This window comes from Arvicanthis niloticus, chromosome 16 (assembly GCF_011762505.2).
Source record: "Arvicanthis niloticus isolate mArvNil1 chromosome 16, mArvNil1.pat.X, whole genome shotgun sequence".
In the NCBI taxonomy this organism is placed as follows: Eukaryota; Metazoa; Chordata; class Mammalia; order Rodentia; family Muridae; genus Arvicanthis; species Arvicanthis niloticus.
In genome coordinates this window covers 70,554,388-70,582,147 of record NC_047673.1, presented here as the reverse complement: position 1 = coordinate 70,582,147, position 27,760 = coordinate 70,554,388, and the positions used below count along the sequence as shown (strand labels likewise).

The following is a 27,760-nucleotide window of genomic DNA, read 5'->3' as shown; positions in this document are numbered from 1 at the left end:
GGGTTTCTGTCACGGTGATAAAACACCATGACCTAAACGACTTGCGGAGGGATGGGTTTATTCTGCTCACACTTCCACATTGCTGTTTCTCACTGAAAGAAGTCAGGAAAGGAGCTCATACAGGGAGGAACTTACTGACAGGAGCTGATAAGGAGGCCATGGAGGGGTGCTGCTTACTGGCTTGCTTCCTCTGGTTTATTCAGCCTGATATCTTATAAAACCTGGGACCACCAGCCCAGGGAGGGCACCCCACACAATGGGCTGGGCCCTCCCATGATCACTAATTAAGAAAACGCCTTACAGCTGGATCTCATAGAGGTACTTCCTTAACTGAGGTTCCCTTCCTCTTGGATGACTGTAGCTTGTGTCAAGGTGACACAAGACCAGCCAGTACAGTATGAAAGGGGTTGTTTAGCTATCCACACTAAAAAAAAAGCAATCCTCCCCAACAACAGAAATTCGTCTGGCCTGCCCCTCCAGAGCCACATTCTGGAAACTGTGTTCACACAGTGGGGATCCTGAGGCTTCCAGACCCCTCTAACAGGCAGCTGTGCAGCTTGGTTACATCATAGAAACTGGACAATCATGGGATAGATGATTGGGTGGGAGTGGGGGGGATAACGGGAGACTTGGTGACTAAGGGGAAGCACACTTACATGGTGGGCTTGCATATCTGTGTAATTCCCAGAAAGAAAAGAAAAACAATGTCAGGGAAGGAAAATCTCAGAAACAAACAAACAAATTTTTAAAAAATGCTTAAAACATTTCCAAATTTAATTAATGGAATAAATTTACAAAACCATGAAGCTCACCAACCTCCAAGGCAGAAGAGTAGACCACACCTGAGAACACCCCCAAAGAAAATGTTATGATTGAAACAACCAGGTGACCCACTGCTGACCTGTCAGCAGAGACAGGGACCAGATGATGATGAGTCAGAACAGACACAAACGCAAGACAACATCTACCGTCTGTAGAAACCCACTGTAGACAAGAGGGGCAGGGAGAGAGGAAATGAACAGAAAACACGCACTATGGAAACAACGACAAAGCTGAAGGGCTGTGTTTCAGATAACACGTGTTGAACAGGAAACTCACCAGAGATGATGGGAATTTCATGATATACTGTTCAATAAGTACATACGAGAAGAGTGTACCTTACAGTAGCTTAAAAATATAACGTAAAAACAGAAGAATTAAAGAAGCAGAAACACGGTGGACATGATCAGATCGGTACACTGTATCCATGTGTGAACTGTCTGATGGAAAAGAAACCCAAACCCATCAGAGCCAGACATTTTAAGGCAATTAAGAATCATACGTATGTAAGATCACTGAATTAATATACAACCGATAGCAAACGCTAATAAAGTTATTCTTATCTTTAAAAAAAAGGCAATTACCACAATCATAATTGAGATTTGAGTTTTCCTTTTAGTTCCTTATGGAAATAAACCAGCAAAGGCAGGTCATCAGAATGATCCGACCAGCCCCTCACATAGCCTGTGTTCCAGAACACACCCTGCTGCCAACTGTATGTTCTTTCCAACAGCACACAGCACAGGCATCATGTCAGACCCTAGCCTGGGTCAGTCATACAAAGGATGCAGGGCACTTTCTGTTCTGAATAACAAAATCAATAAAACATTTAGAGAAAATACAAATGCTAATTGGGTAATACATTTAAAAAAAAAAGAATAAAATCTATAATCAGTGATCTAAGACTTAATGAGCTAAAGAAATATGATAAGGTAAATGCAGGGCACGTAGGAGAGGAAATAATAAAACTCAAAAGCCATGAGATCAACAACAACTGAGAAAAATCCACAAAGCAAAAAAAAAAAAAAAAAAAAAAAAAAAAACCCGGAATTCTTTGAAAACCAAACAAAATAGGCCCCTAGCTAAAATAGAAATCCCCAGTGTAAGAGGCCTGGAAGCAGCTAGGTTCCATCCCTGGTAACACACACACACACACAACTAGAAAGAGAATCAAGTTTTTAAAATGCAATGTAAACTGTGTTTACAAACCTGACTGCTTTGGGTTATACAAATTAATTTCTTGAAAATATCTTACCCAAGTGACACAATATATAAAGCCAAAGAAATGTATAAACCTAGACAAAGCAGGCACAGCAGCTCATGCCTGAGACAGGAGGATCACTGCAAGTTTGAGACCAAAGTGAAAAACTACACAATTCTTAGTCAGTCTGGGCTACAGAGTAAGTCTCTTACAAAAAAACACAAAAAGAAAGAAAGAAAAAAAAACTTACAAAGTTTTCTCTTCCAGTGAAAACATCAAGCCCAGGTACCACTGAAAAGAGACTAGTTAGAACCAAATTATTAGAAAATAATAGTATTATTTTCTAGTATCAAAAGGAACATTGGCCACAAGTCTATCACACTGAGGAAATTCACTTCTTCTTCCCTTTCGAAGGCTTGGCAAATAGAGCTGGGTCAATGAGCTCCTTTGAGAGGCCTCTGACAGAGAAGAGTCTGGCCGCACGCTCCTGCAGGGTCCCCCCACACTTCAGTCCAAGGGCCATCAGTTCACACTTGAGCTTCTCCAAACCCAGTGACTCCAACTCGGCTGCAGAGCTGAATGCTGACAGATCCACAGCTTCCAGACCAAGAGCCTGATGGGAAAAGGAACATTAAAGCCAGCCCCTCCTCTTCCTCTGAAGACTGTAAGTACCAACCACATTCCATTTTTAAGGAAGTGCTACTCACTGCGCTATTACCCTGCTACTGACTTGCCATCTCTGTATCTAGAGACAGTCACAACAGTAACAAGCTTTGAATACAGTGTCACCACCCCTTCCTCTTACTCTGTGAGCTCCACAATCTTAGAGCTTTCAGTTCTAGCTACATAACTGAAACCAGTGTTTCCACTTACATGGTGACTATAAAGATGTGTCTGATGGACTTGCAGCTGCTCTACCTCAAGTCTTTACAGACTTAAGACAAAACTAAACACTTCCAATGTCCTGAAAGGATTTTCCTTCCTTTTTAAGTTTTATTTTATGTGTATGGGAATTTTACCTGCAGGATGTCTGAGAACTGTGTGTGTGCTTGGTGTCCTCATAGCCAAGAAGAGGGTATCAGATCCTTAGAAAATAGAGTTAAAGACAGCTGTGCACGTGTGCACACTGATAATCAAACCCAGGTCCTCTGGCAGAGGCCAGTGCTCTTAACTGAACTGTCTCCCCAGCTCCATGACACATGTGTGTGACATGTGTGAGCACTCGTGTGAGGACAACTCTGGACTCCACCCACTCCTTTCACCTTCACATGAGCGCTTTAGGGATAGTCCTTGCCATGGAGGGGCTGGAGAGACGGTTCAGCTCTTAAGTTCAAGATCCCAAATAAAAGGACAAAAAGAACAGAATATGAGACTTAGATTTAATGATAAAAGAAATGGGCTTTTCTCTTCTACAGGAAAGACCTTTATATCCAGGTGACAATCATTTTATCTCACATAGGAAAGAAAACTCTAGCCAGGTGGTGGTGGAACACACCTTTGATCCCAGCAGTAGGGATCAGAGGGCCAGCCTGGTCTACACAGTGAGTTCCAGGACAGCCAAGGCTACAGAGAAAAATTCTGTCAAAAAAAAAAAAAAAAGAAAGAAAAAAAAGAAAAAAAAGAAAAACCCAAGTCTCAACTTAGTAGTAGGAAACACCACACTTCATTAACTTGAAAGTACCGATATAGCCTAGTTATTGTGTGTATGAAGAAATAGTGGGCTAGAAAGAAAGCTCAATGTTCAAGAACATTCACTGCTCTATCATGCAGACTGGAGTGTGGATATTAGCTTTAGGTGGCTCACAAATACCTGTAACACTAAAGGATCAGACACTCTCTTCTGGACTATCTGGGCAACTATGTACACTCATGCATATACACAGGCAGGCAGGTAGGCAGGCAGAGAAACGGACAGAGACAGACAGGCAGGCAGGCAGGCAGGCAGAGAAACAGAGACAGACAGACATACACACAAATAAATACCAGTCAGGCATGGTAGTGTATGAGACGAAAGTCTCAGTGCTTGGGAAGCAGAGGCAGGTGGATCTCTCTGAGTTTGAGGCCAGCCTGGTCTACAAAGCAAGTTCCAACACAGCCAGGGCTACACAGTGAGACCTTGTCTTAAAAGGGGCTGCGTTTCCCTTCACCAGCTTCTCTTTTCTATATAAACCTGCCATTTTTGACACTTGCCCTCTTGGTTCTCTGGGTCCCTGGCTCCACTATAGGTCCACTTGCCCATGGCCCAACCTCCCAACCTCCCTCCCTCCCTCCACATCCCCAAACACCCATGGCCCAGTCCAATCTGGACCCTTTTCAGGTGCCTCTGGCTATACTCTCCCTCCTAGATAGGAAAAAACCTTCCCCTCAATCAGAAAACAAACAAACAACAAAAAGCCAAAACACTAAAAACAAAACAAAACAAACAAAAAAACAATTACAAACCAGGCCATATGTGAAGCCACATATTAGAACTGATAAACATGGCACCAAGGACACCACCTAGTGGCAAAACAGTGTCATTTCAGAGCTTAGCGGGACAAGCTTCTCTCCTCTGGTGGGATTAAATGGTTTCAGTAAGCAGCTGCTGGGAAGAAGGCACACCTGCATCTTAACCATTTACTGTGCAGCTCAGACACTTCTCCCCACCCAAAAAAACCCTGCAGTAGATTACTATGTAATCCTAGATTTAGAAGGCTGAGAAGAATTGCCCGGAGTCAAGGCAGCCTGGACTAGAGTTCCAAGACAGACCCAGAAGAGAGACCCTATCGCAAACAACACAACAACAAAAACCAGCTAGACTAACATGGGGTGGGGAGATGACCGGCTCTGAGGTTAAGAGCACCGCCGCTCTTCCAGAGGACATGGCTTTGATTCTCAGTGCCTGAAAGAAGTTCAAATCATCCATAACTCCAGCTCCAGTGGACCAATGCCCTCTTTTGGTCTCTACAGGCACCAGGCACACACTGTTCACACAGACATGAACGCAGGCAGATCATCCATACACAGAGTAAAAACCTGAAAAGAGATGCTAAGGGCCGGGTTGGTGGCACGTGCCTGTAATCCCAGTACTGGAGAGAGAGGCAGGAAGGACTTCATGTCGGGTCCAGCCTGGTCTACAGAGTGAGTTCCAGAGCATGCGCCCTTATGCTCTCACTCTCGGTATTTCTGTTGTTGCTATTGTTTGTTTACTAAGATTTATTTATTTTATGTATATGTATACACTGTCATACACATCAGAAAGGGCATCAGATCCCATTACAGATGGTTGTGAGCCACCATGTGGTTGCTGGGAATTGAACTCAGGACCTCTGGATGAGCAGTCAGTGCTCTTAACCACTGAGCCATCTCTCCAGCCCGTTTGCTTGCTTGTAATTGTTTTATTTTTTTTAAGACAGGGTTTCTTTGTGTAGCCCTTGCTGCCCTTCAAACTCTTGATCTGCAGACCAGGCTGGCCTTGAACTCAAGAGATTGGCCTGCCTCTGCATCTTGAGTGCTGGGACTAAAAGCATGCACATGGCCCCATCCCAGCCCTTTTTTTTAAAGAGTGAAAACAAAACCCCAACATACTGTGTCTCCTGAGTGGCTTCCCTCCAGCTTAGCGGCAGGGGTGCTTTTCCTGTCTTCTCCACCAGACAAAGCCATGGCAGCCCAGTCCCCTCTAGTCACTCCTGACTTCTGGTCTTTTTCTGTGGGCTCAGGACTCTCTGTTTCCTTCCTTGCCAGGGGGTCCTCTGTTTCTGTGACTGTCTTCCTTTCACTGTGCTCCTTGTCACATGTCTCTCCTAGCTCAGCACCGATGTTCTCCAAAGTGCCCTGCACAGGCTCAGTCACAGGGCTCTGGAGCTTTCCCGGTGACTCAGGGTGTGAACTGGGTCCTGAGCTCTGGAGCTTTCCCGGTGACTCAGGGTGTGAACTGGGTCCCGAGCTCTGGAGCTTTCCTGGTGACTCAGGGTGTGAACTGGGTCCCGAGCTCTGGAGCTTTCCCGGTGACTCGGGGTATGGACTGGGTCCCGAGCTCTGAGAACTGCCAAGATAGTTGGCTGCCACCTCTACACCATCACTGCCATTTTCCCGAGCACAGCAGCTCAGCCCCGATGTCCCAGGAGCATCTTCACTGTCATCATCTTCACTGTCATCTGAGCTTCCAGTTCCTTCAGCAGTCTCTAGTCCTTCCATGCCCGACCTGTGGGAAGCAGCAGAAGGGCGTGACACCATTTCCAGCCTACACCTCGACCTGCATGGAGGACTGTCTACATAGGAAAAGCACAGGCTAGCTTAAGATGTGGAGCGTGCAACTTTCAGCAAAGTTCGTTCTAAGGCATAAATAGAAAGGAAAACATCTCAAAAGGACTGCATTCGACCACCGTGACACCAGACAGGAGTGCCATGCTCTCACCAGCATCCTGAGACCGAAGCATTTTTATATGGCTTTTTACTGTGTCCAATTGTCAACAGTTGAAATTAATATAGACGCTGGACGGTGGTGGCGCACACCTTTAATCCCAGCACTTGGGAGGCAGAGGCAGGCGGATCTCTGAGTTCAAGGCCAGCCTGGTCTACAGAGTGAGTTCCAGGACAGCCAGGACTACACAGAGAAACTGTCTCGAAAAACCAAAAAGAAATTAATATAGAAAGGGAAAGTTTCGAGTGTAATTTTAGAATAACACACACACAACCACATACACCACGTACACACACCCAAATTTATTGTTCAAATTCTGCTGAATGACTTCCTAGGTAGAAAACACTACTATTGTGTACAGAGCACCAATCAACACAATCTGAGTGCTCTAGGAATGTGAGCTCCCATCAGTGCTACTTAAAAATGTAGGTGTTTGAGCCCTGGGTGGGACAGCACATGCTGGTGATCTGTGACCCAGGCAGAGAAGGCTGATGCAGGAGAATCCCAAGGTTGAATGCAGACAGAGCAATACCCTATGTCACATAAATTAAAAAAGAAAAAAAGAAAGAAAGAAAGAAAGAAAGGAAGGAAGGAAGGAAGGAAGGAAGGAAGGAAGAAAGAAAGAAAGAAAGAAAGAAAGAAAGAAAGAAAGAAAGAAAGAAAATAAATCAAGGGCTGGAGAGATGGCTCAGCAGTTAAGAACACTGACTACTCTTCCAAAGGTCCTAAGTTCAATTCCCAGCAACCACATGGTGGCTCACAACCATCTGTAATGGGGTCTGATACCCTCTTCTGGTGTGTATGTACTCACATACATAAGATACATAAATCTTAAAATTTAAAAAAAAAAATCAGAAGGAAAGGGGAGGAAAGGAGGACTGACATTCATGCCAGCAGACAACATGGAAATGTCACTAAGTCCTCCAAGATCAACGTGGAGGAAACAGGAAGGACTTACCAAAAGCATCTCCTCTTCGCTGTACCCAGGTCCATTTTTGACTTGTTAGGCCGTTTTCGAGTCTCAGTGATTTCCGCTGACACCACCTTGCTGGAGGCAGCCTGCATACCTAAGTGGAAATTTTAACCAGTTTTTGTCAGGATACAATCTATAATCTGAAGCTCTGTATTTAAATTTCTTTAAAAAACCTTAATTATCATACAAAGTTAACAAGTTTATGTTGTTTTCAACCAGACTTAGTTATGGCTGTTCCTTACCTGCTGAATGTAAATTGTCTTATCAAATTTTTATATGGTTATGAGAGTGGCCTTGAACTCACAGAGACTCACCAGCCTCTGCTTCACAAGTGCTGGGATTAAAAGTGAACCGCCACACCCAGCCTAGAACAGTATGTTTAAAACACAGTATGTGACTTGTAACTTGAAGCTCACAGCTAACAGCTGTTTACATACATGCCTTTCCTGTCCTGTCTTTTTGATGAAAAGTCCCTTTAAATCAACTGGATTCACGACAGGCCCAGGACACTACTACATTGGGCGATTTAAAGAACATGCTGATACATGTACACAACTCCTGAAGACTTTCCCTAGACCTAAACTACACTGAAAACAATGAAGATGACCTGGAGAGATGGCTCAGCCATTAGAGGCTAGGCTAAGGAGCCTGAAGAATTTCCGGAGAAGCATGCAAATGTTGGTCTGGCTGTGCTGCGTGTTCGGAGGGTCAGCATAGGATAACAGGCTGTGCACAGTTTTGAAGAGAGGTTCCAAGGCTTTCCTCACCCTCCTCCAAAATGCTCAAGATCCATTATGAGCAGTGGGTCTTGACTCCAGGGGGCTGTAGAGCATGCAGAGGAATCTTCGCTCTTACCTTTGAGGACTGAATCCTCCAGACGCTCAGCCATCTCATGGCACTGCCTCTGGTAGTCCGGGTTAGTGAAGCAGTGAGCAGGTTCAGCAAGCTTTCGCTGCAGTCTCTCCAGGCGCCTCTGCTCCTTTTCAGCCTCTCGCTCAGCTTGCTGCTTTACCCACTCGGCCATCCTGGGGAAGGGAGGGGATATAACTGGACGAATGCATCATATACAGGCGTTACACATCACCTGTCACACAGCACTTAGATGAATGGCAAGCCACATGTATGAAGGTGGTCCCAAACTGTGATGGACTTGAAAAACTCCTATTACTTAATAACACTGTAGTCATAGCAACAACTATTCACCTGTTTGTTATTTAAAAAACAAAAAACAAAAAATCCAGCTACAAGTAGTTTAAAAGTACAGACCAATCAAGCACAGGACATAATGCTTGCTAATAACTACCACTGACTTATCTAGCGATTTATTGGAGGGTAGGGGGAGGTGATCACAGGGGTTAAACCCAGGACCTTAGGCAAGTGCTCTGCTACCAAACTGCACTGTTGCTCTAGTACTGTCTCATTTGCACTTCTGCCTCAAGTCAAGTTTACTTATGCTAGGCATGGTGTCAACTTTAAACCCAGCACCGAGAGGCAGAGGCAGGCAGATCTCTGTGAGTTCAAGGCCACCCTAGTCTACATACTGAGCTAAAGAATAGCCAGAGCTAGAGACTCAGTCTCAAAAAACAAAACACAAGAGACAAACAAACCAAACAAGTTTACCATGAAACTGTATGCCATGTCTCACAGGCCACACTTATGCACGTCAGTCCACCAAGCTCTTCACTGCATCAGGTGATCGAGTATAATGTTTGCACTCACTAATGCTCTCTCTGTGGTGCTTGATCAGAAATTCTGTTAACAAGGTTTCCCAGAACTCACTGCCAAGCATTTTAAATAAATAAAAAAATGTTCCCTAGACAATTAATGGACTCCTAATCATATTATGACACTAGTCCAGAAAGATGTGTCATGTTTAATGTCACAATACTGGAAGAGACTGTGGTGGTTTCTGAATAGTTCTGGCCCCATTGATTCATGTGTTTAAATGCCTGGCTGTAGGGAATGGCACCATTAGGAGGTGTGGCCTTGTTTGAGGAAATACACCCCTGTGTAGCTAGGCTTTGAGATCTCCTATGTTCAGGCTCCACCAGTGTGGAATCAGTCTCCTCCAGGCTTCCTGCAGAAGTTTTTTCTGGCTGCCTTCATATCAAGATATAGAACTCTCATTTCTGAGTTCGAGGCCAGCCTGGTCTTCAGAGTGAGTTCCAGGACAGCCAGGGCTACCCTGTCCCAAAAAACAAACAAAACCCAACAACAACAACAACAAAAAGATGTAGAACTGTCAGCTCCTTCTCTACTGCCGTGTCTACCTGCCCTGCCATGCTTCCTGCCATGATAATAATTAACTGCACCTTTGAAACTATAAGCCAGCCTCAATTAAATGTTTACCATTATAAGAGTTGCTGTGTTGGGAGCTGGAGAGATGACTCAGTGGTTAAGAGCACTGACTGCTCTTCCAAAGGTCCTGAGTTCCAGCAACCACATGGTGGCTCACAACCCTCTTCAGTGGGATCTCATACCCTCTTCTGGTGTGTCTAAAGGTAGTGACAGTGTACACACACACACACACACACACACACACACTAAAAAAATACTTAAAACAAAAAAAGGGTTGCTGTGGTCATGGTGTTTCTTCACAGCAGTAAAAATCCCAACTGAGACAGAGATTTAACTAAAGGGGATAGCTTACGCTTTCTCATGATTGACATCTCGTAATCTCCTCCCACTGAGATCCCTGCAGGCTTCTCGGTTGGTTGTCTTCTCTATCTGTGCACCAAGTGCTCGAAGCATAGACCCAAAACCTGAAGCCAAAACACGTGGATATGAGGGTGAAGGACGCAAGCCAGGTTAATGAAAATAGCCTATATAATAAGACTAAAAGTAAACTCCATTCTTTTTCTTTTTGAAAAGAAGATGGACATCTAAGTTTTTACCCAGGAAACTGAGGTATTGATCAATTTGAATGCTGTACTCTACAGGTAGGATCAATGAAAAGCTTTAGTCAATGCCAGGCGCCAAGGTTCCTAGGTGAAGAACTATTCGAAGGGACTTCAGAGGCAGCTTAGTCAGTCAAGTGCCCGCTGCATAAGCACACCAGGACCTGCGTCTGGATTCTCAGCATCCATGTACAAGCTGGACACAAGATACATGCTTATAACCCCAGCAACAGGACTAGAGGATCCCTGGAGTTCACTGGGCAAACGGATGAGCTCCAGGGTCAGAGAGCAATCTTCTCCACAGATAAAGTGAAGAGTGACCAAGGAAGAGAAGCCATTCAACACACAGCCTCCACATAAACACACTAACCCACACATATACCCTCACACGTGCACAGGAACACAAACACCACATGTACAGAATTATAAGATTCATGTGATGTAGACAGTGGCTCTCTACAGGAAACCCTGTGCTTTCCTGCTCTAAGCCTGCTCTAAGAAACCCACCACATGAGCCACCAGTAGCATCTATACCAACTGTGTTTAAAACCAACTAGAGAGGAACCAGAGGCAAGTGATCTCTATGGGTCTGAGGCCAGCCTGGTCTATGCAGGTATGTGGCTCATGTACTGTGGGAAGGTTGAAGGAGAAAAACTGAAGTGAATTTGAGGCTAGCCTGGGCTAGTTCAAGATCAGACTAGCTATAGTGACCCTGTTGCAAAGATACAAATAAATCAACAAAGAAACAAACCAAAACCTTAAAAGTTATGAAGTGAGCCTGGCATGATGGCACCCACTAATAATTCCAGCATTTGGAAAACTGAGACAGCAGGATTGCCACAAGTTTAAGGCCAGCTTGAACTACTTACCAAGACCTTGTCTTAAAGATAAATAATAATTACAATAATGTGGTATATTTCCCTTGCCACCAACTTTGGTTTTCAAGACCTAACTGTCACTCTATAGAATAGGATGGGCTCAAACTCCGAGACCCCCCTGCCTCTATGTCTCCTGGGTGCTGGTGTTAAAGGTGTACCCCACCACACCTGGCAGGGTTTTTCTTTCTTAAGTTTAAGGGTAGGATAACCTTAAGCTGCTAGTATTTTGGGGGCATGCTGCTTTCTTACGGACACATTTCAACAGACAGGATGACTACTCTGAGACTCTGAGGAAACTTAAGAATACACTTGTGCATCTGAAGAATCCCACAGCTCTTCGTGCTGTCTGCATTCTTCTGCTTTCTCTGCTTCCTCCTCTTCCTCCTCTTCTCCCTTTTCCTCCCCCTCTTCCTCTTCAGATTTAATTATGTGCTGGCCTAGTGGCTCACACCTTTAATCCCAGCATTTAGGAAGTAGAGGCAGGTTGATCTGAGTTTGAGGCTAGCCATGTACAAAGTGAGTTTCAGGATAGCCAGGGTTCTATTATACCTATTATTCTATTATATTATATTTTGTCTGGAAAAACAAAAAACAAAAAACAAAACAAAAAAAGGGTTTATTCGTTTTATGCAAATGGGTATTTTGCCTGCATGCCCAGATATGTGTACCACATGCCTGGTGCCATGGATCCCCAGTTTTGAGCAGCCAAGTGGATGCTGGGAACTGAACCCTGGTTCTCTAGAGGAACATCCAGTGCTCCTAACCACTGAGCCACCTCTCCAGCCCTCTTTGCCTTCTTCTTAACCTTACCAGTACAGCCAGGACCTTAATCTACCTGACCTGGGAAAAACCATTTCCTAAGGTGACTTTGGGTCACCCTTCGAAGAAGTACAACAGGAGACAAATCTTAATAAAAGCAGGCAATGATTGTTTGAAAGCTTACCCTTCAACAAACTGGAAAGACTAATGGTTACCTTTTATCTTCTTACCTCTCTAAAGTCTTGGAGCCAAGGTTCTCAAAGTGCAGCCTGGCTGAAGAATCTGGGATTTCTAAGTTATTTTTTTCTCAAAGAGAATATACCCAAAAAAATTACCCACAAGGCAACTGAAGGCTGGTATGCCAGAGACCAACAAGTGTGTTCATTTCATACATGCTTAAAAAGCACAGACATTGCTATACCAAGCCATCAACCTCGCATCCTACCTCCTTTCCCTCCAAGAAGCCTGGGCTCCAAACTGTACACAGCTCCATGCTGCACCTCATCACTGGCAGCAACGAGGACTCCATTGCACTTCACAAAGAAGCATCCCACGGGAATGTCCTAGAGACAGGAGCAAGTGGTTAATGCCCTTACAACATTAACAAGGCCTAACTTAGTCTTTTATTATTCATTTTACAGCAGATAATAGGTTACATTACTAGTTGTTGAGCTGAAAACAAAAATGACCAAACGCATCATTCCATTCCGGTGTTGAGTGCAGTTTCTTACTGTGCTGACCTGTGCACCCTCTTCTCTCTTTAAGGTCACATGAATCATGGTAGTGCATACACAGGGCTCAGATCTAGTAAGGCATTAGTCTCACTCATTTCTCCTCACCTTTATATAAACTGGGGATGAATTTAATATCAAAACTGACCCAAAGCTTAACTGCCAATCCCCCAGCATGTGTAGGCAGGGAGGCAGGAGAAGGAAGAGGCTGTTTAGTTTTAGGTGTTTGGTTTTCGTAGCGTGTAGCCTAGATTGTCTACTCAAACTTGCAAGACACCAGGACAGCTCCATCATGCTCAGCGAGGATTTTAAATTTCACTCTAAATAAAACTACTGGCCTGGAAAGGTGACCATGCCTTTAATCCCAGAACACGGAGGGCAGAGGCACACAGATCTCTGTGAGTTCCAAGACAGCCAACACTACATAAAAAAGGAGACCCTGCCTAAACACACACACACACACACAAAGTTGTCAATATAACAATGTCACTTAAGCAGTCATGTGACTGCTTAAAACCACATGACAGAAAAAGTTATCAGGAAAAAAAAAAATCAGAAGAGTAACTCTAGTAACTTCCAAGAAGAGGAAGGTGGTTGATGGTATGTGGGGACAGTCATGACCAACTGTGTCAAACCATCAACTCAGCATGTAATGAAAACTCAAAACCAACTGCTCTTCTGTTGTTGTGATGGATACCATGACCAAAAGCAACGAAGGGAGGAAGGACTGCTTCAGCTTACACTCCCAGGTCCTAGCTCATCAGTGAGGGGAGTTAGGGCAGGAGCTGAAGCAGAAACCTTGGAGAAACACTGCTTTTGGCCTTGCTCTCTCTGGTTGCTCAGCGAGCTTTCCTATTCGTCCCAGGCCCATCTGCACAGCACAGCCCACAGTACCTTGGCCTCCCTACAACAATTGGCAAAAGAAAACGCTTCCCAGACAATCCCACAGGTCAATTTGGTAAAGACAATCTTCCAACCGAGACTCTCTTGGCTACACTGTCAAGAGAACCTAACTGTACAAAGATAGTAATCACAAATTAATTGTAGAGTAACAACAGTTCACCCACAGCAAGAGACAGGCAGGCTGCATTCAGAGCTGGAAGGTGAAAGCGCTAATGTGAAGAGAAGCAGTCTCTTTCCTTCTCAGTGACAAGCAGGTATAGGAGACACCTCTGCAGACGAGAGACAGGGGAAGGGGAAGGGGGCTGAGGCCATCTACACAAAATGATTGGGATCAAAGGCTGGTTTTGTCTGGAAAACTGTCTACTTTAAGTTGTAAAGATTCACACCTCATATGGTTTATAAACTAAAAACCACTTTAACAACTTTTATGTAATACATATTGTATATAAAATTTTTGTTTGTTGTTTTGAGACAGGGTTTCGTTCTCTGTGTAGCTCTGGCTATCCTGGAACTCTCACTGTAGACCAGGCTATACTCAATCTCACCAGCCCCTGCCTCCCTAATGCTGGTATTAAAGTGACTGGTCCAAATTTTTAAATAACTTTGAACGACATTAACGTGGAGGCAGAAACTTTATTTCCAAACAAAATTGTTCAGTGAAGGACAGAGTGAAAGCTGTACTTTATTTCTTTTTTATAAAAAGATTTCCTTTAAAAATATTTTTCAGCCGGGCGGTGGTGGCGCATGCCTTTAATCCCAGCACTTGGGAGGCAGAGGCAGGTGGATTTCTGAGTTCGAGTTCGAGGCCAGCCTGGTCTACACAGTGAGTTCCAGGACAGCCAGGACTAGACAGAGAAACCCTACCTCGAAAAACCAAAAAAAAAAAAAAAAAAAAAAAATTCACTATGTGTAAGTATATTATGTCTGTCTGTATATTATCAGTGCAGGTGCCTTCAGAGGCCAGAGTCGTCCACTTTCCTGCAGCTGGAGTTACAACTGGTTGTGAGCTGCCTGACATTGGTCCTAGAGGCTGAATGCAAGGCCTCTGGAAGAGCAACAAGTGCTCTTAACCATTAAGCCACCACCTAGCTCCTTGCATTTTCTAGTTAAGATTCTTGTCTATTAAGTCTCGAGTAGAAAAAAGAATTTAGAAGATACATTTCCCAAATGTGTGGACTATAAAGTGTTCCAAACACAAGGTATTTACCCATACCTTTGCTGGACCAGCCTAAGCATCAGAGACAAACCTGTAGTCCACTAAGGTCAAACGTACAAACAGACTGCATGCAGTGAGGAGCTGCAGACAGAGAAACCATGGGAGAATTTCCCCAGTCCCTAATAAAAACCAAGCATCACTACAGGATGGAGGTTAGGCGAAGTTTAAATGAAGCAGTGTTCTGAGAGGACTATAGGTGTGTGAGGGCCAATGTCAGGCTTGGACTGTTGAGAACACCCAGGCTCCTCTTCCCTTGAAACTACAAGTTTTAGATGCAGACTATTCTATTCAAAAACCCCTAACTGGAAGTTGTGCATGGAGCAGCAGAAAGTCTCTGTCCTGCTGACACCTCCAGCAGCCCAGATCTTCCCATCTTGGGTTTTTTAAGCCACTTTTTTCCAGCAAATAAGAAAGGAGTAAATTTTCAAGGACTTTACAGCATTTTAGTATTGGCGTGCGTCCTTGGGAGTTCCCTATTAACCTGGGGAGCCTTTACTGATGTCTAACGATCAGCAGGGCAAAGTTTTTACTCTCTCAGTGAGAGAGAAAACTTTTTCATGCATACACTACCAGATCCAGCCTTATTTCTGGGTCCTTTCACAAAAATATATTTCCAACACTTCTCATTGTTAAGATTCTATTGTTTATAGATCAACTTTAAGTTTAAAAACAAACCATGAAACTTACTTTTCAAATACATTGAAAATCAATTGTTTTGGAAAGTATTTCAATTCAAATAGTTTAAAAGGTTCTGTTTTTCTTACTATACTGAAATATAGAGAAGAAAACAAAGGCTAGATACGGTAGGATACACCAATAATGCCAGCCCTCCGGTATGCTGAGACCAGCCTGGGCTACAAAGGCAATGGGACCAGCCTGGACTACAAAGGCAAGACTTTCTTGCTCTCTCTTCTATTTTTTTTTTTTTTTTTTTTTTTTGGAGGGAGAGCAAACAAAGAAATCAGAACATCACATATTTGCAAGCACACACTGCTTCTCTACGGCCAGATTTGGTACTTTAACATTTGTTAAGTTTATACATAACAAGCAGAGAAAACAGGCAACAACAACTTAGAAAAGTTGAAGTCGCCGGGCAGTGGTGGTGCACGCCTTTAATCCCAGCACTTGGGAGGCAGAGGCAGGCTGATTTCTGAGTTCAAGGCCAGCCTGGTCTACAGAGTGAGTTCCAGGACAGCCAGAGCTACACAGAGAAACCCTGTCTCGAAAAACCAAAAAGAAAAGTTGAAGGAAAACCATTCTAGACCAAATGCCCAGATTAAAATTAGATTCAAGGAAACCAGTACATTATTTAGATGATTTAAGAGGTTTGCGATTTCATAGTCAGTAAAAGCTTGCTTACTTGGGAATTAAAGCTTAGGACTTTAGAAGCACTTGATCAGGGTTTCATAAACACACATGGCAGAATCTAAATATGAGGCCCAAGAACCTGTGGTGTCAACAGAACATCTATGAGTGATTGGCCCTTATAGGATGAACCCATATCCTTCTCTAACTGTCCTTTGGCCTGGGTGGGTTTCCTGATGAGTCGATAAGAAGCATATTCCAATCTATAATTTGAATGTAAGAAGAGAATTTTGAAGGCATCGTTTAGTGGGATAAAAGAAACAGAACCAGTTTCTAATCAAGGTTGGAGTAAGCGCCTAACGGGATGTTGTTTTCTCTTACGACGTGGAGGCAAAACAACTACAGTCATAGAATAGCTGAGCAAGGTCCCCATGTTAGACAGAAGCACCTAAAACTGGAGAAATCTCAGCCTCAGAGAACACAACCAACCACGATGAACCCAGCCTGGCTTGGGGCGAGCTCTTTCCCGCCACTTCCGGGAACCGCGATCCTCACCTGTTCTTGGCAGTGTCGGTGGATAACATCGCGCACGGAGCACCCAGCCGAGGCACAGGGCAGCGCCTTCCACACGGAACCGGGGCCGCGAACCCACGCCACCACCGCAGCCTCCGCCATTTCGTTTGGTGACGGAACCGCTAGCCCGCGACAAGCACTAAGCGACACAGCCATCCGGTCGCAGCTTGATGACAGAGGCCTCATCGTCCAGCGCCCCGCCTCCCGTTTCCACTCACCCCCGCCTTTCCGGAAGACAGTCACGTGGCCCGGCGTCACGCGAGCTGGCGTGGGGGAGGGGACAGGAAAGGCCTGCCTGAGGCCGATAAGCCCGCAGAGCGCTCCAGCTAGGCGTTGCTAGGGGCGGTTGCTAAGGCGGGGCTCTAGGGACTGGCTATAAAGGGCGCGCTCTGGGCGGGGTGGAGTGCGTTGGCTGAGGGTGATAAGCTGCCTTTAGCTCCGCCCGGCGCTGCAGGCCAGCGCTCCACTCGCGTTTGTGTAGCTATTTTTGGACTGGGAGTACTGTGGTCCGGGCAGGCACTGCTTCCTGGTGCTGCGGGGAGAAAGCGGGCTCAGCGACGGCTTCCTCCACCCCGAAGCCTCCCAGTCCTGGGGAACGGCCCCCAGTGATGTCCGGGTTCGGGAGCCTGACACCAACACCCAGTGGTCCTTGAACCGCAGCCCGTGGCCTGCGCAGTCCCCTCTAGATTTATGTTCCTTTCCTGAACCCCTTTCGCCCTTTCAGCACGTTCGGCTCGCTCCTATTTTTGCATGTTTGCGCTCTGCGCTGTCCCCGCTTCAGCAGTGTTTTCAAAATATTTCACAGCAAATGGGCCTTTGTGAACGGCAGGGGCGGGAGTGACGTTTATAGTCAGTCATGCTGCTTCCAAAAAACCCCGCTGCAACGTTCTTTCTGTGCAATGGGAACACACGCGCAGATTTTACAGAGAATAACTTTATGGTTCGGGCGCTGAGGGAGGCCCTTAATATTTAATATGCTGAGATGATGGTGTTTCTGAAATACTGAACCATTTAAAAGCTGCTAGTGTGAAGCTGGGAGGATTATCGGGAGGATAACACAGTCTCCTGAACACAGATGCCCTGGCCCACAGAGCCAAGTTCTTGGGTGTTAAGATGCAGGCCGATGGAACTAATCGCTGAGGAGAAAGCACAAAATCTTGAAATCCTTTAACTGTGAAAAATGAACAAAAATAAGATTCCCAGTCCTGGGAAGTTATAGCTCTGTTGTTAGTGTACACGGGCAGGAGAGAGGGCCTCCATGAAGATTCCAGGAGATGAAGAAAAATTACACAAAATATGTTGTGTATAGAAGCAGTATTTTATAAATGAGTGTTGTAGTGACCCAGAGGCCTATATGTAAGCAGGACAAACTGGAAAGCATGTGACCTTCGATCTTTTCCCATTCCATCTGTTAACTGTGTGGTCTTAACCACCAGTTTATTATTTCTACCTTTTGGGAGTCAGAAATGACCATTTCAAGAGCCTGGCAGATTCTTCCTCTGCAAGCAACCAGATCATGGTCAGTGTAGAGTTATGTAACATTTCCTTGTCAGAATAATGCTTTGTAAGCCAGAAGGTTCCAGAAGGATTCTTTTCTAACCAGAAAAGGCCACATCATTTATTACAACTATCTACTACTCTCCAAATCTAATGTCTGAATGAGTTCACTTTGTATCCCTTGGTTGCATTTAAGTTCTTGTTTTGAAGAAGTCCCAAGTAATAAGCAAGCATTTATCATTTAAAATACGAAACAATCATTAACTTTTCAAGGACACAAACCTCCTAAGCAATCTATAATCTGTTAAACCTTCACAGTGAGCTCCTTACACTGTGAAATACACAAAATAGATGTTACATAAATAACATTGGCTGTTTGATAGATTACTAGCTAACTTAATTATTCCTGGTGTGCATCTAAAGAAACACATTTTCCACTAACTTAGGACATTCTATGCGGAAGATACAGAAACCAATTTGAATTGGTGCCTGTAAATTCATTTAAATAATGAGTGAGACTTCAGAGGTAAAAGGAGTGGCCAAGAACATGATACATAATAACTGAGGAAAGGTCTAGAAACAACTGGTTAGCTTGACTGCTAGAGCTAAGTTGTCACACCCAGCGGCCAGTGCTGTGGGGTGAGGCTTGTGAGTGATTGTGTAAAAACAGAGCCACCGCTGGACCTTCCCCCATCTCATGGTTTCAGATGAAGAAATGACAGGAAGGCACTCCTTGTCATTGTGACAATTTAATGGGGGGGGGGGGGGGGGGAGAGGCAGTTCCTCAGTTACCAAAACCATGCAGCTGTGTTCTGTGCTCCCAGGACCACACTTGGCACTCTTTCAGATAAGCCACACTGGCTTTGTTCCCAAAAGAATGACTCCAGCTGTACATCTGCTGTTTAAGGACCGGGTCAGCTGCCAGGAGAGGGACACGGTGGGATCCTGAGGCTATGTGGAGCGATTGTTCCCTGCCAGGAAATGACAGCACAAGGCAGACAGTGTCTGTGTGGCAACCCATGACAGGGACTTGATGGAGCCAAATGGCATGTTGTTCTGAGGAGCAGGGTACTGGCACTGCCCACAAACAACAGCGAGGCTCCTAAAGCAGTGACTTTCCAGGTTGTGTCCATGTGTGACACGCCAGGCCCTCTTCTGTGTTTCCAACCATTTTCAGGCTCAGCGGGAAGGAAATACTGTTAATATCATTTTCGTGACAAAAGACAATGGGACAAGCTGACTCCTCTAGTGCCACAAATGCAAAACTGCTGTCAACTCACAAATTGACAAGTGTTGTCTTATGGGATGGCTTCGGCCCTAGAAAAAAATGAGGTCGGCTAGTGGGAAGGGGAAAAACAAAACAAACAAACAAACAAACAACAAACAAACAAACACAAAAAACGACATCTGGAGAAGAGCATAGGAGCTAGGAGTCCACACTGGCGGCAGACGTGTGGGAGGCGGAGCCCGGAGCAAGCCCCAAGATGTTTGGTTGTCAGGGAAAGCAAAACTCCACTCTCCTCCTCTTATTGGATAGAAATCACAGGCACCATCAAGGGTGAGGTGGAAACAGAGGTAGAAAAGGGCTGTGTTTAAGCACTCACGCTGAGAAAGAGAAGGCAGGAAAGGACCCTAGGGGGAAGCCGAGCCACGGAGCTCTGATCAAAACCGGACCCAAAGCCAAGGCTGAATAGAGTCCCAAGCCTCCCTCTTTGTACTGCCAACAAGCGCCTCCTTCAGGGTAGATTCCGTCGAGTTTACATTATAACAAAACTCTAGCGTACAAAACCAATCTTTATCATTGTTCTCACCAACACCATCAAGCAGTTTGTTTCATTGAGAAATCTGAAGGCAGGCTAAGAGAGATAGCTGAGTAGAGAAAGATGCTTGCAGCCAAGGTCCATCCTCTGGATTCACACAGTGGAAAGAGAAAGCTGACCGCTGCTACAAGATGCCCTCTGACCGCCACATGCACGCCATGCCTAAGTGCATACACAGACAAACACAAATTAATGTAAATGTTTTGTAATGAAAATATATTTTTTGAGGGCTGAGGAGATGGCTCAGTGGTTAAAAGGCTTACCACACAAGCATTAAACCTGAAGCTTGGATCCCCAGTAGCCACATAAATGCCAAGTGGGTATGACAGCCCAGCTGTAATTCCAGGACTCAGAAATTGAAGATGAAGCAAAGACCAGGGATTCCCCAGAGCAAGCTACCTAACCAAATGAGCATTATCAGTGAGCTCCAGTCTCAAGAGAGAAACCACCAGGAAGGTGGAGAGGGATACAGAAAGATTCCTGAAGTCATTATTGGATTTCCACATACTCATGAACACACACACACACACACACACACACACACACACACACAAACATATGAAAAAAAATCAAAGAAACTTGAGCCAAGGGGCTGGTAACATATCTTAGTTGGTACAGTGCTTGCCCAGCATTCACAAAACCTGGGTTTGACCTAAAGCACCCCATGAATTTAGCATAGTAGTACAGCCCCAGCAATCCAGAGCTGAGGGTAGGAAGATCTGAATTTCAAGGTGATCCTGGGCTACACAGAGAATTTGGCACCAGCTTGGGTACATGAAACTTTGACTCAAATTAATCTTTTTTTCTTTCTTTCTTTCTTTCTTTCTTTTTTTTAAAGAAAGAAATGTGATTCAGACATAGTGGACATAGTCTGTGCCTGAATTCACAGCACTGAGTGATAGGGACCAGAGGGCAACACATGCACACAACAATATGTCAACTCAGAAGCAGAATGCTAAGTGACTTGATGGACCTTTCTTTAAGAACTCACACTTAAAGCCAGGCGGTGGTGGCGCACGCCTTTAATACAAGCACTTGGGAGGCAGGCGGATTTCTGAGTTCAAGGCCAGCCTGGTCTGCAGAGTGAGTTCCAGGACAGCCAGGGCTACACAGAGAAACCCTGTCTCGGGGAAAAAAAAAAAAAAAAAAAACAGAAACAAAAATAAGAACTCACACTTGAGTTCCTTTCTTTCTTTCTTTCCTTCTTTCTTTCTTTCTTTCTTTCTTTCTTTCTTTCTTTCTTTCTGAGACAGGGTCTTAATATGTAGCCCTGGCTATCCTGGAACTCACTATATAGACCAGCCTGGCCTCAAACTCACAGAGATCCACCTGCCTCTGCCTCCCCAGTGCTGGAAGTAAAGGCTTGCAAACACTACACTGTCTCACAGTTGAATTTTTAGAAGGCAGAAAGCAAATAATAAAATGTCACTCTCTGTCTATCTTGAGCTGCTATAATGAAACACTGGACATTGTATAACATAAAAAAGATGCTTGGTTTTTGGTCACAGCTCTACTCCAAGGCCATGAGAGCCTACAGCTCGAGACAGCCTGCTTCCTGGCAGAATCCTGCAACAGTGTTGGGTGTTAGATGGCCAGAGATGGAGAGAACCACGTTTTCCAGCTACACTGGCCTTTAGAGCTGACCTGTAAATCCGTAATCCCTCAGACGGGTTAATCCATTCATTTAGGCAGAGCCCTAATCACCTTTGAAAGGTCTACCTCCTAGTGTTTCATCATGCAGATCACAGTGTAACGTGTGCTTCAGAGGACAGGCCATAGGTATGTCTTTCTCTGGAAGGACATACCACCCTTTCCACACACCATGACATGCTGTTGTTCCACCAGGGTGAAGAAGGATGCCTGTCTGCTGTTCCGTTCTGGCCCTTGGCTCTTCTATGCAGACAGACCTACCCAGTGATTCCCCAAGCTTCCCTGACTGGGTCAGCTTCACATGGTGGAGAAAGCTCCTTGCCTTGTGACCCTCAGGACTGGCAAGAGCACCAGTCATCAAAGAGGGATTTGGATTCTAGCAGGAGATGACATACAAGTAGAAAACTGCAATACTATCAGCTGGCTCTTGGGGAAGAGGGAAAAATTATAAAATAAAATTTCTCATTTTCAAATGCAAAATCTTGGATGCAAAGACAAGACAAAAAGCAAAAGCAGCTTCTAAAAAAAAAAAGTTATGCTCACCAGAGGGTGGCCTTGAACTTACTAAAGGTAGTACAGGCTGATGTCAAACTCCCAACAATTCCCCTGCTCACCCTCTGAATTATTGGGACTACAGGTATATGCCACAATGCCCAGCTAAGAATAGCAATTTTTACTAATATAAAGGCACACTCCCAGTTTCCCCCATCTATTAGTTCTTTCCCCCTTGGGCTGATGGTTGTCAAGTTTTAGCACCAGACAGGGGGTTAGAATAGATGCTAGTCAAGCCCCCTCAGCCTCTGATTCTGTTCTGAGACCAGTGTGCTGTGTGTCCCCTTGTAATGCTCTTGTTTACCAGTGCTCAGGGACTCAGAGATGTTCAAGACCAGAAGAATTGGGAGAAACCCTTGAAGCCTATTATCCTGGTGCTTTCTGAAGAAAAACAATAGAAACCCAGGGGCTAGAAAGATGGTTTACTCAGCAAGCTTGAGGATCGGAGTTCATGTCCCTAGATAAAGTGGATAGAAATTGAGAAAAACTCTCTTAATGTTAATCTCTGGCCTCTGTTCATACTAGCATATATGTACACTTGATTGCACACACACACACAGCTAAAACTAGAAAGGTAATGCTTTTTTTCAGTCCTACTTTCTTGTTTTCCTAAAGTTCGAGTCAGGACCTCAAAGGCTGCTCACAAATTGTCCCTGTGCAGGGTCCAATGTCAGCTATGAGCCTCTAAGAACAAAGCATTTGCTCAATTAATGGTAGATTCCATTTCAAAGCCCACCCTTCTGCCGTCTCTCCTCCTTGCTGCTCTTTATGGCCCTGACCACCATCTTCTGCAGCACCCCAGCTACACTTGGACCACCCCTAAATCCCCAAAGCATCAAAATCCCAACCAAGGGTTCACTGACATCAGTCAGACTCACAAGTCAAACTGAAGGCTGTGGGTAAGAATCCAGGCCATGAGCATCATCTTGCAGAGAAGACTCAAGGGTCAGGTCTCCGTGGTTTGTGTGAGTAAGGAGAGACCAAAGCACATGCTTCCCAATGGTTTCTGGGAGTTCTGCTGATAGGCTACAAATCTTAGTGTGTTAAGACCCATCTAAGACATGCTAAGACAGGGTTTCCTCTCAAAACAACAGAATTATGCAAAGATCAGTCCTGCTGGCCCTTAGTCACCAACTTCAACACCAGACTAAACAAAACAACAAAAAACAGCCAGAGTGTAGTGGGGGTGCAGGCCTTTAATCCCACTGATTGGGAGGCAGAGGCAAGGGAATTCTGACAGCCTGGTCGACAGAGTGAGTTCCAGGGCTGTAGTGGGATATTTTTCCCACAAGTTGGAAAGAGCTAATGTGGGAAGAGTAAGGAGAGGAAGAAGAGGAGAAAAGAGAGGGAGAGGGGAAGGAAGAGGAGGGAGAGGGGAAGGAAGAGGAGGGAGAGGCAGAGATGTAGGAGGCGCCATTGATGACCACACATGTACCGGGAGCAGTCCTGGGTAACAACTTATATCTAGGTTAGTTAATTGGGAAACATCTATAATTGTGGGCATCTTATTGATTGAGCATTACCAAATATATAAAGCCTTTGATTAATATTTAAGCATTAGAGTCTCATTTCTTACTGGGCCCACATGGATGGCAGGATGGTCTGGGCACTGCCCAGCCTTGTAGAGGCAATGTAGAAGATTGGCAGAGCCATCTCCCACGCTGGTGTCTCCTGGGTGGCAGGAAGAACACACCTTTGCCGCTTGTTCATGGCTGCAGGCCTAGGCTAGTCGGGAACATGGAGGCTGATTAATAAAAGCCGGGAACATGGAGGCTGATTAATAAAAGCCAGACTGAGTGCCATCATTTTAAATACCTCCCGCAACACAGGGCAGCCAGGGCTACCCAGAAACCCTGTCTCAAAAACAAAACCAAAGCAAAACAAAAACAAAAAAAAAAAACCTGTGACTTTGTGCATATTTTTTGTCCTTAAATATGATATAATCAATCAATCAATCTCTCTCAATCAATCAAGCATTGCCTATAATCCATCAAATGAAGGAGGCAGGAAGCAGGTGCATGAAGGAGCAGCAGTTCAGGGTTATCCTTAATGACTTAAGTTTGAGACCAGTCTGGCCTATGAGACTCTGTCTCAGACGCAAACATTAAGCAACTTACACAGTCTAGGTTAGTGTTGGGGATGGAATCTTTTGTTATCTCATTATTGCTCTTTTTATTAAATCACAGGCTTTCTGGGTATGCCAAGGATGAAAGCTGGGAATGCCTGATCTCACCCAACAGCCTAACCAAAGTTGTCCGTCAAAGAACAGAAAATGCTAAGCCTGCCTTGCTGAGGAAGTGAGCTTTGCCGTGAACGTTGTCTTGACTCTTTGTCTAGTAGAGTTTCCATTCCTCAAAATGCAAAGCAAGAGTGGCTGGCTGATGACCACAGGAGGCCTAAGGCTTGTCGGGCCAAGCCCTTCTTTCCTACTTCCTTTCTTTCCTTCTTTCCTTCTTTCCTTCCTTCCCTCCTTCCCCTTTCTCTCCCTCTCTCCTTCCTTCCTTCCTTCCTTCCTTCCTTCCTTCCTTCCCTCTTTCCTGGCTCACAGGTGAAAACATTTGATCTTTTTCCAATCCATTTGAGACACACCCTAATAGCATCTTATGATTTACTGCTTCCTTATAACTCTGCATCTGTGGGGGCCTGCAGAAGTTCTGGAATTCTTTTCTCTCCGTGCAACGTGAGCAGTCACCGATTTGGGGCACCGAGGAGATGTTAATGGCTGATGAACTGCTGATGAAGTGCCAGCAACCCAAGTTAACCAAAACAAGGATGAAGGGACTGAGCAAAGAGGAAAGACACGAGAAGTGGAGGCTGGAGAAAACCTATGTGTAAAGGCCGAAGTGACATTCTCTAGTTCCAGTCACAGCAGAATGTCAACTGATCACTAAATGCCTGCAGATAAGCCTGATGATCTGAGTTCAATCCCCAGGACTTACTCACATGGTAGAGGAGAACATGAATTCCCACAAGTTCCCACAAGAACAGCTCCCACAGGTTCTCTGATCTTTACACACATGCTATAGCATGCGCGCACACACACACTAAACAATTTAAAAAGAGATCACTTGTATTATCCAGAAGATCACTTGTATTTTCCAGTGAGGGGACTGGAAAGAGGGAGGAAGAGGCAGGAAGTGGGAGAGAGCAGAGTGGTATCCATAAAGCTTCCTAAGGATCAGGACTCTCAAGCCTGTATCCTCACATCCAAAACCACTTTGAGCTGTGATGACCTGTTAGATCATTTGGCCTCAAGTCGAGGTAGGCTCAGGAAGACTCTCACATTTGGGAGTCAGTAGCTGAGGCCCACACAGGACATGGGATTAGGCTCCAGGCCAGATTACCATGCCCGGAGGCCAACAACTCCTCCCTACTGAAGGACTCCTCCCCAAGTCTCCAGGTCACTTTGCTCAGGAAGCCAAGGGTTTGTTTGCTTTAGATCCTCCTTATCTCCAGCCTTATTTTCAAAGTTACTTCCCCTGAACACTGCAAACCATGCTGGGAGACCACCTTTCAGCCACCATTGGAGGAGCAGTCCTGGCTGCTTCCCAGTCTGCAAAAACATGACCAGTGCTATGAAATGTGTTCTGAGGCTTTGAAAGAGTCATGGGAATCCATAATAATTCTAGACTCTTTGAGCATCCTTTCATCTGAGGATCTCAAAGACATGGACAAACATTAATTATTCTCATGGCACTGTTTGGAAGTAAATAGACATTAGAACTCCAGCTGCTTCTTACTGAGGCTTCTTTGCTTACCTCTATGTCCTGCAGGTTTTATCCCAGAATGTATTGTATTTCTGTTTCATGGTACTGGGGATGGTATTCAGGGCTTTGTGCATGCTAAATATATGCCCTTCCACTCACCTTTAACCCCAGTCTCAGATCATTTAAAAAAAAAATATATATATATATATATATATATATATATATCCAATTTGTAAGGGAAATGAAATTGCCTAAGTACATAGCTATGGGTGGAAATCTGGGCTAAAGAAATCTGTGTTCAGTGTAGTCTTTGCTCTTAAGAAGTTCACAGTCTAGACTAAGTGTGGTACCATCTACATATAATTCTGTAACCCCAAAATTTGGGAGGTAAAGACAAGAGGATCAGGAGTTTGAGTCTGACCTCTGCTACATAAGGAGTTCAAAGTCATTCATCTGAGGCTTTTTAAGACCCTGCCTTTTAAAAAAGACAAAAAAAAAAAAAAAAAAAAAAACCCCAAAACAAACAAAAATCAAGACCTACAGAGGTGGCTCGGCATTTAAGAGCACTTGCTCTTCCTGCAGTGGACCCTTGTTTGGTTCTCAGCACCTCACAATGGCTCATGACCCAGAACTCTATTTCTTTTTTTTTTTTTTTTTTTTAAGATTTTATTTGCCGGGCAGTGGTGATGCATGCCTTTAATCCCAGCACTTAGGAGGCAGAGGCAGGTGGATTTCTGAGTTCGAGGCCAGCCTGATCTACAGAGTGAGTTCCAGGACAGCCAGGGCTATAAAGAGAAACCTTGTCTTAAAAACAACAACAACAAAAAAAAAAAAAAAAGATTTTATTTATTTTATGTATGTGACTACACTGTCACTCTCTTCAGACACACCAGAAGAGGGCATCAGATCCCATTACAGATGGTTGTGAGCCACCATGTGGTTGCTGGGAATTGAACTCAGGATCTCAGGAAGAAGAGTCAGCACTCTTAACTGCTGAGCCATTTCTCCAGCCCAAAACTCTATTTCTAATCTTATGCCCTCTTCTGGCTTCTAAGGGCACCAGGCACACATAAGGTACACATACATATATGCAGGTCAACCGGAACACTAATAAAATAAAAACAAAAAATTACAAATAAGATGATTTTCAAAAAAGTTGAACAAGGTAACAAACAAACAAACAAAACCCCAAAAAGCTGTAGCAGTAGTTGGCTAAACTAATTTGCTCCCAGCGGGTTGTGCACGCTGGCTGCACCTGCCCGGGAGCTCTCTGGATTCTCAGGACACACACACACACACACACACACACACACACACACACACACACACGCCAGTTCATTTTAATATGTCACTGGGCATTTTTTTTTTTTTGGGTTTTCGAGACAGGGTTTCTCTGTATAGAGAGACTGGTTCCAGGATGTCCTGGAACTCACTCTGTAGACCAGGCTGGCCTTGAACTCAGAAATCCACCTGCCTCTGCCTCCCAAGAGCTGGGGTTAAAGGCATGCACCACCACAGCCCAGTGTCGCTGGGACTTTCTAATCCTACCTGCTGCTAGTAAAAACTCCTCTCCAGTACTCCTGAGTTAACATCTTTTAAAATCTATATTATCTCTGCCACCCCAAACACAATTGGGGAAGTGTCTCGTGCGGCCACTTTCCCTGACTCTCACACGTCTGCAGGCCTTTAGGTCTGGTCTTCTTCCCCGTCATGGCCATCTCTGCTCCTTCCTCTCTCCCAGTCCCTAGCCTGCACAGATCTAAAGGTCCTGCCTCAGTCACACAGATTGCTTCCTCCGTCCTTCCCTTCTGCGATGCATTTGTACATGCACACAGACCCATGGACAAGGGGTTTAGAATGGACTTTTGTTTGAATGT

The 27,760-nt window shown here is 44.8% G+C and overlaps 1 protein-coding gene across 1 annotated transcript; it reads right to left on the bottom strand.

The window, feature by feature from the left end:
* Positions 1–742: 742 nt before the first annotated feature.
* On the bottom strand, positions 743–16,826 carry Sde2 (spliceosome associated SDE2). Its single transcript, XM_034519830.2, has 7 exons — positions 16,640–16,826; positions 12,375–12,492; positions 10,046–10,157; positions 8,251–8,420; positions 7,381–7,489; positions 5,588–6,203; positions 743–2,633 (listed from the first exon to the last, which is right to left on the bottom strand). The coding sequence occupies exons 1-7, from the start codon at positions 16,811–16,813 to the stop codon at positions 2,412–2,414; spliced, it is 1,521 nt and encodes a 506-aa protein (XP_034375721.2). The 5' UTR covers positions 16,814–16,826; the 3' UTR covers positions 743–2,411.
* Positions 16,827–27,760: the final 10,934 nt, after the last annotated feature.

Bases quoted from the DNA above. Each gene is read 5' to 3' on its own strand.
- Sde2 (XM_034519830.2), bottom strand. From the start codon at position 16,813: ATGGCTGTGTCGCTTAGTGCTTGTCGCGGGCTAGCGGTTCCGTCACCA. The intron at 12,493-16,639 runs GTGAGGATCGCG...TCCTGTCTCTAG, and splicing joins ACCGACACTGCCAAGAACAG to GACATTCCCGTGGGATGCTT. The intron at 6,204-7,380 runs GTAAGTCCTTCC...TGCTTCCCACAG, and splicing joins GCGAAGAGGAGATGCTTTTG to GTCGGGCATGGAAGGACTAG.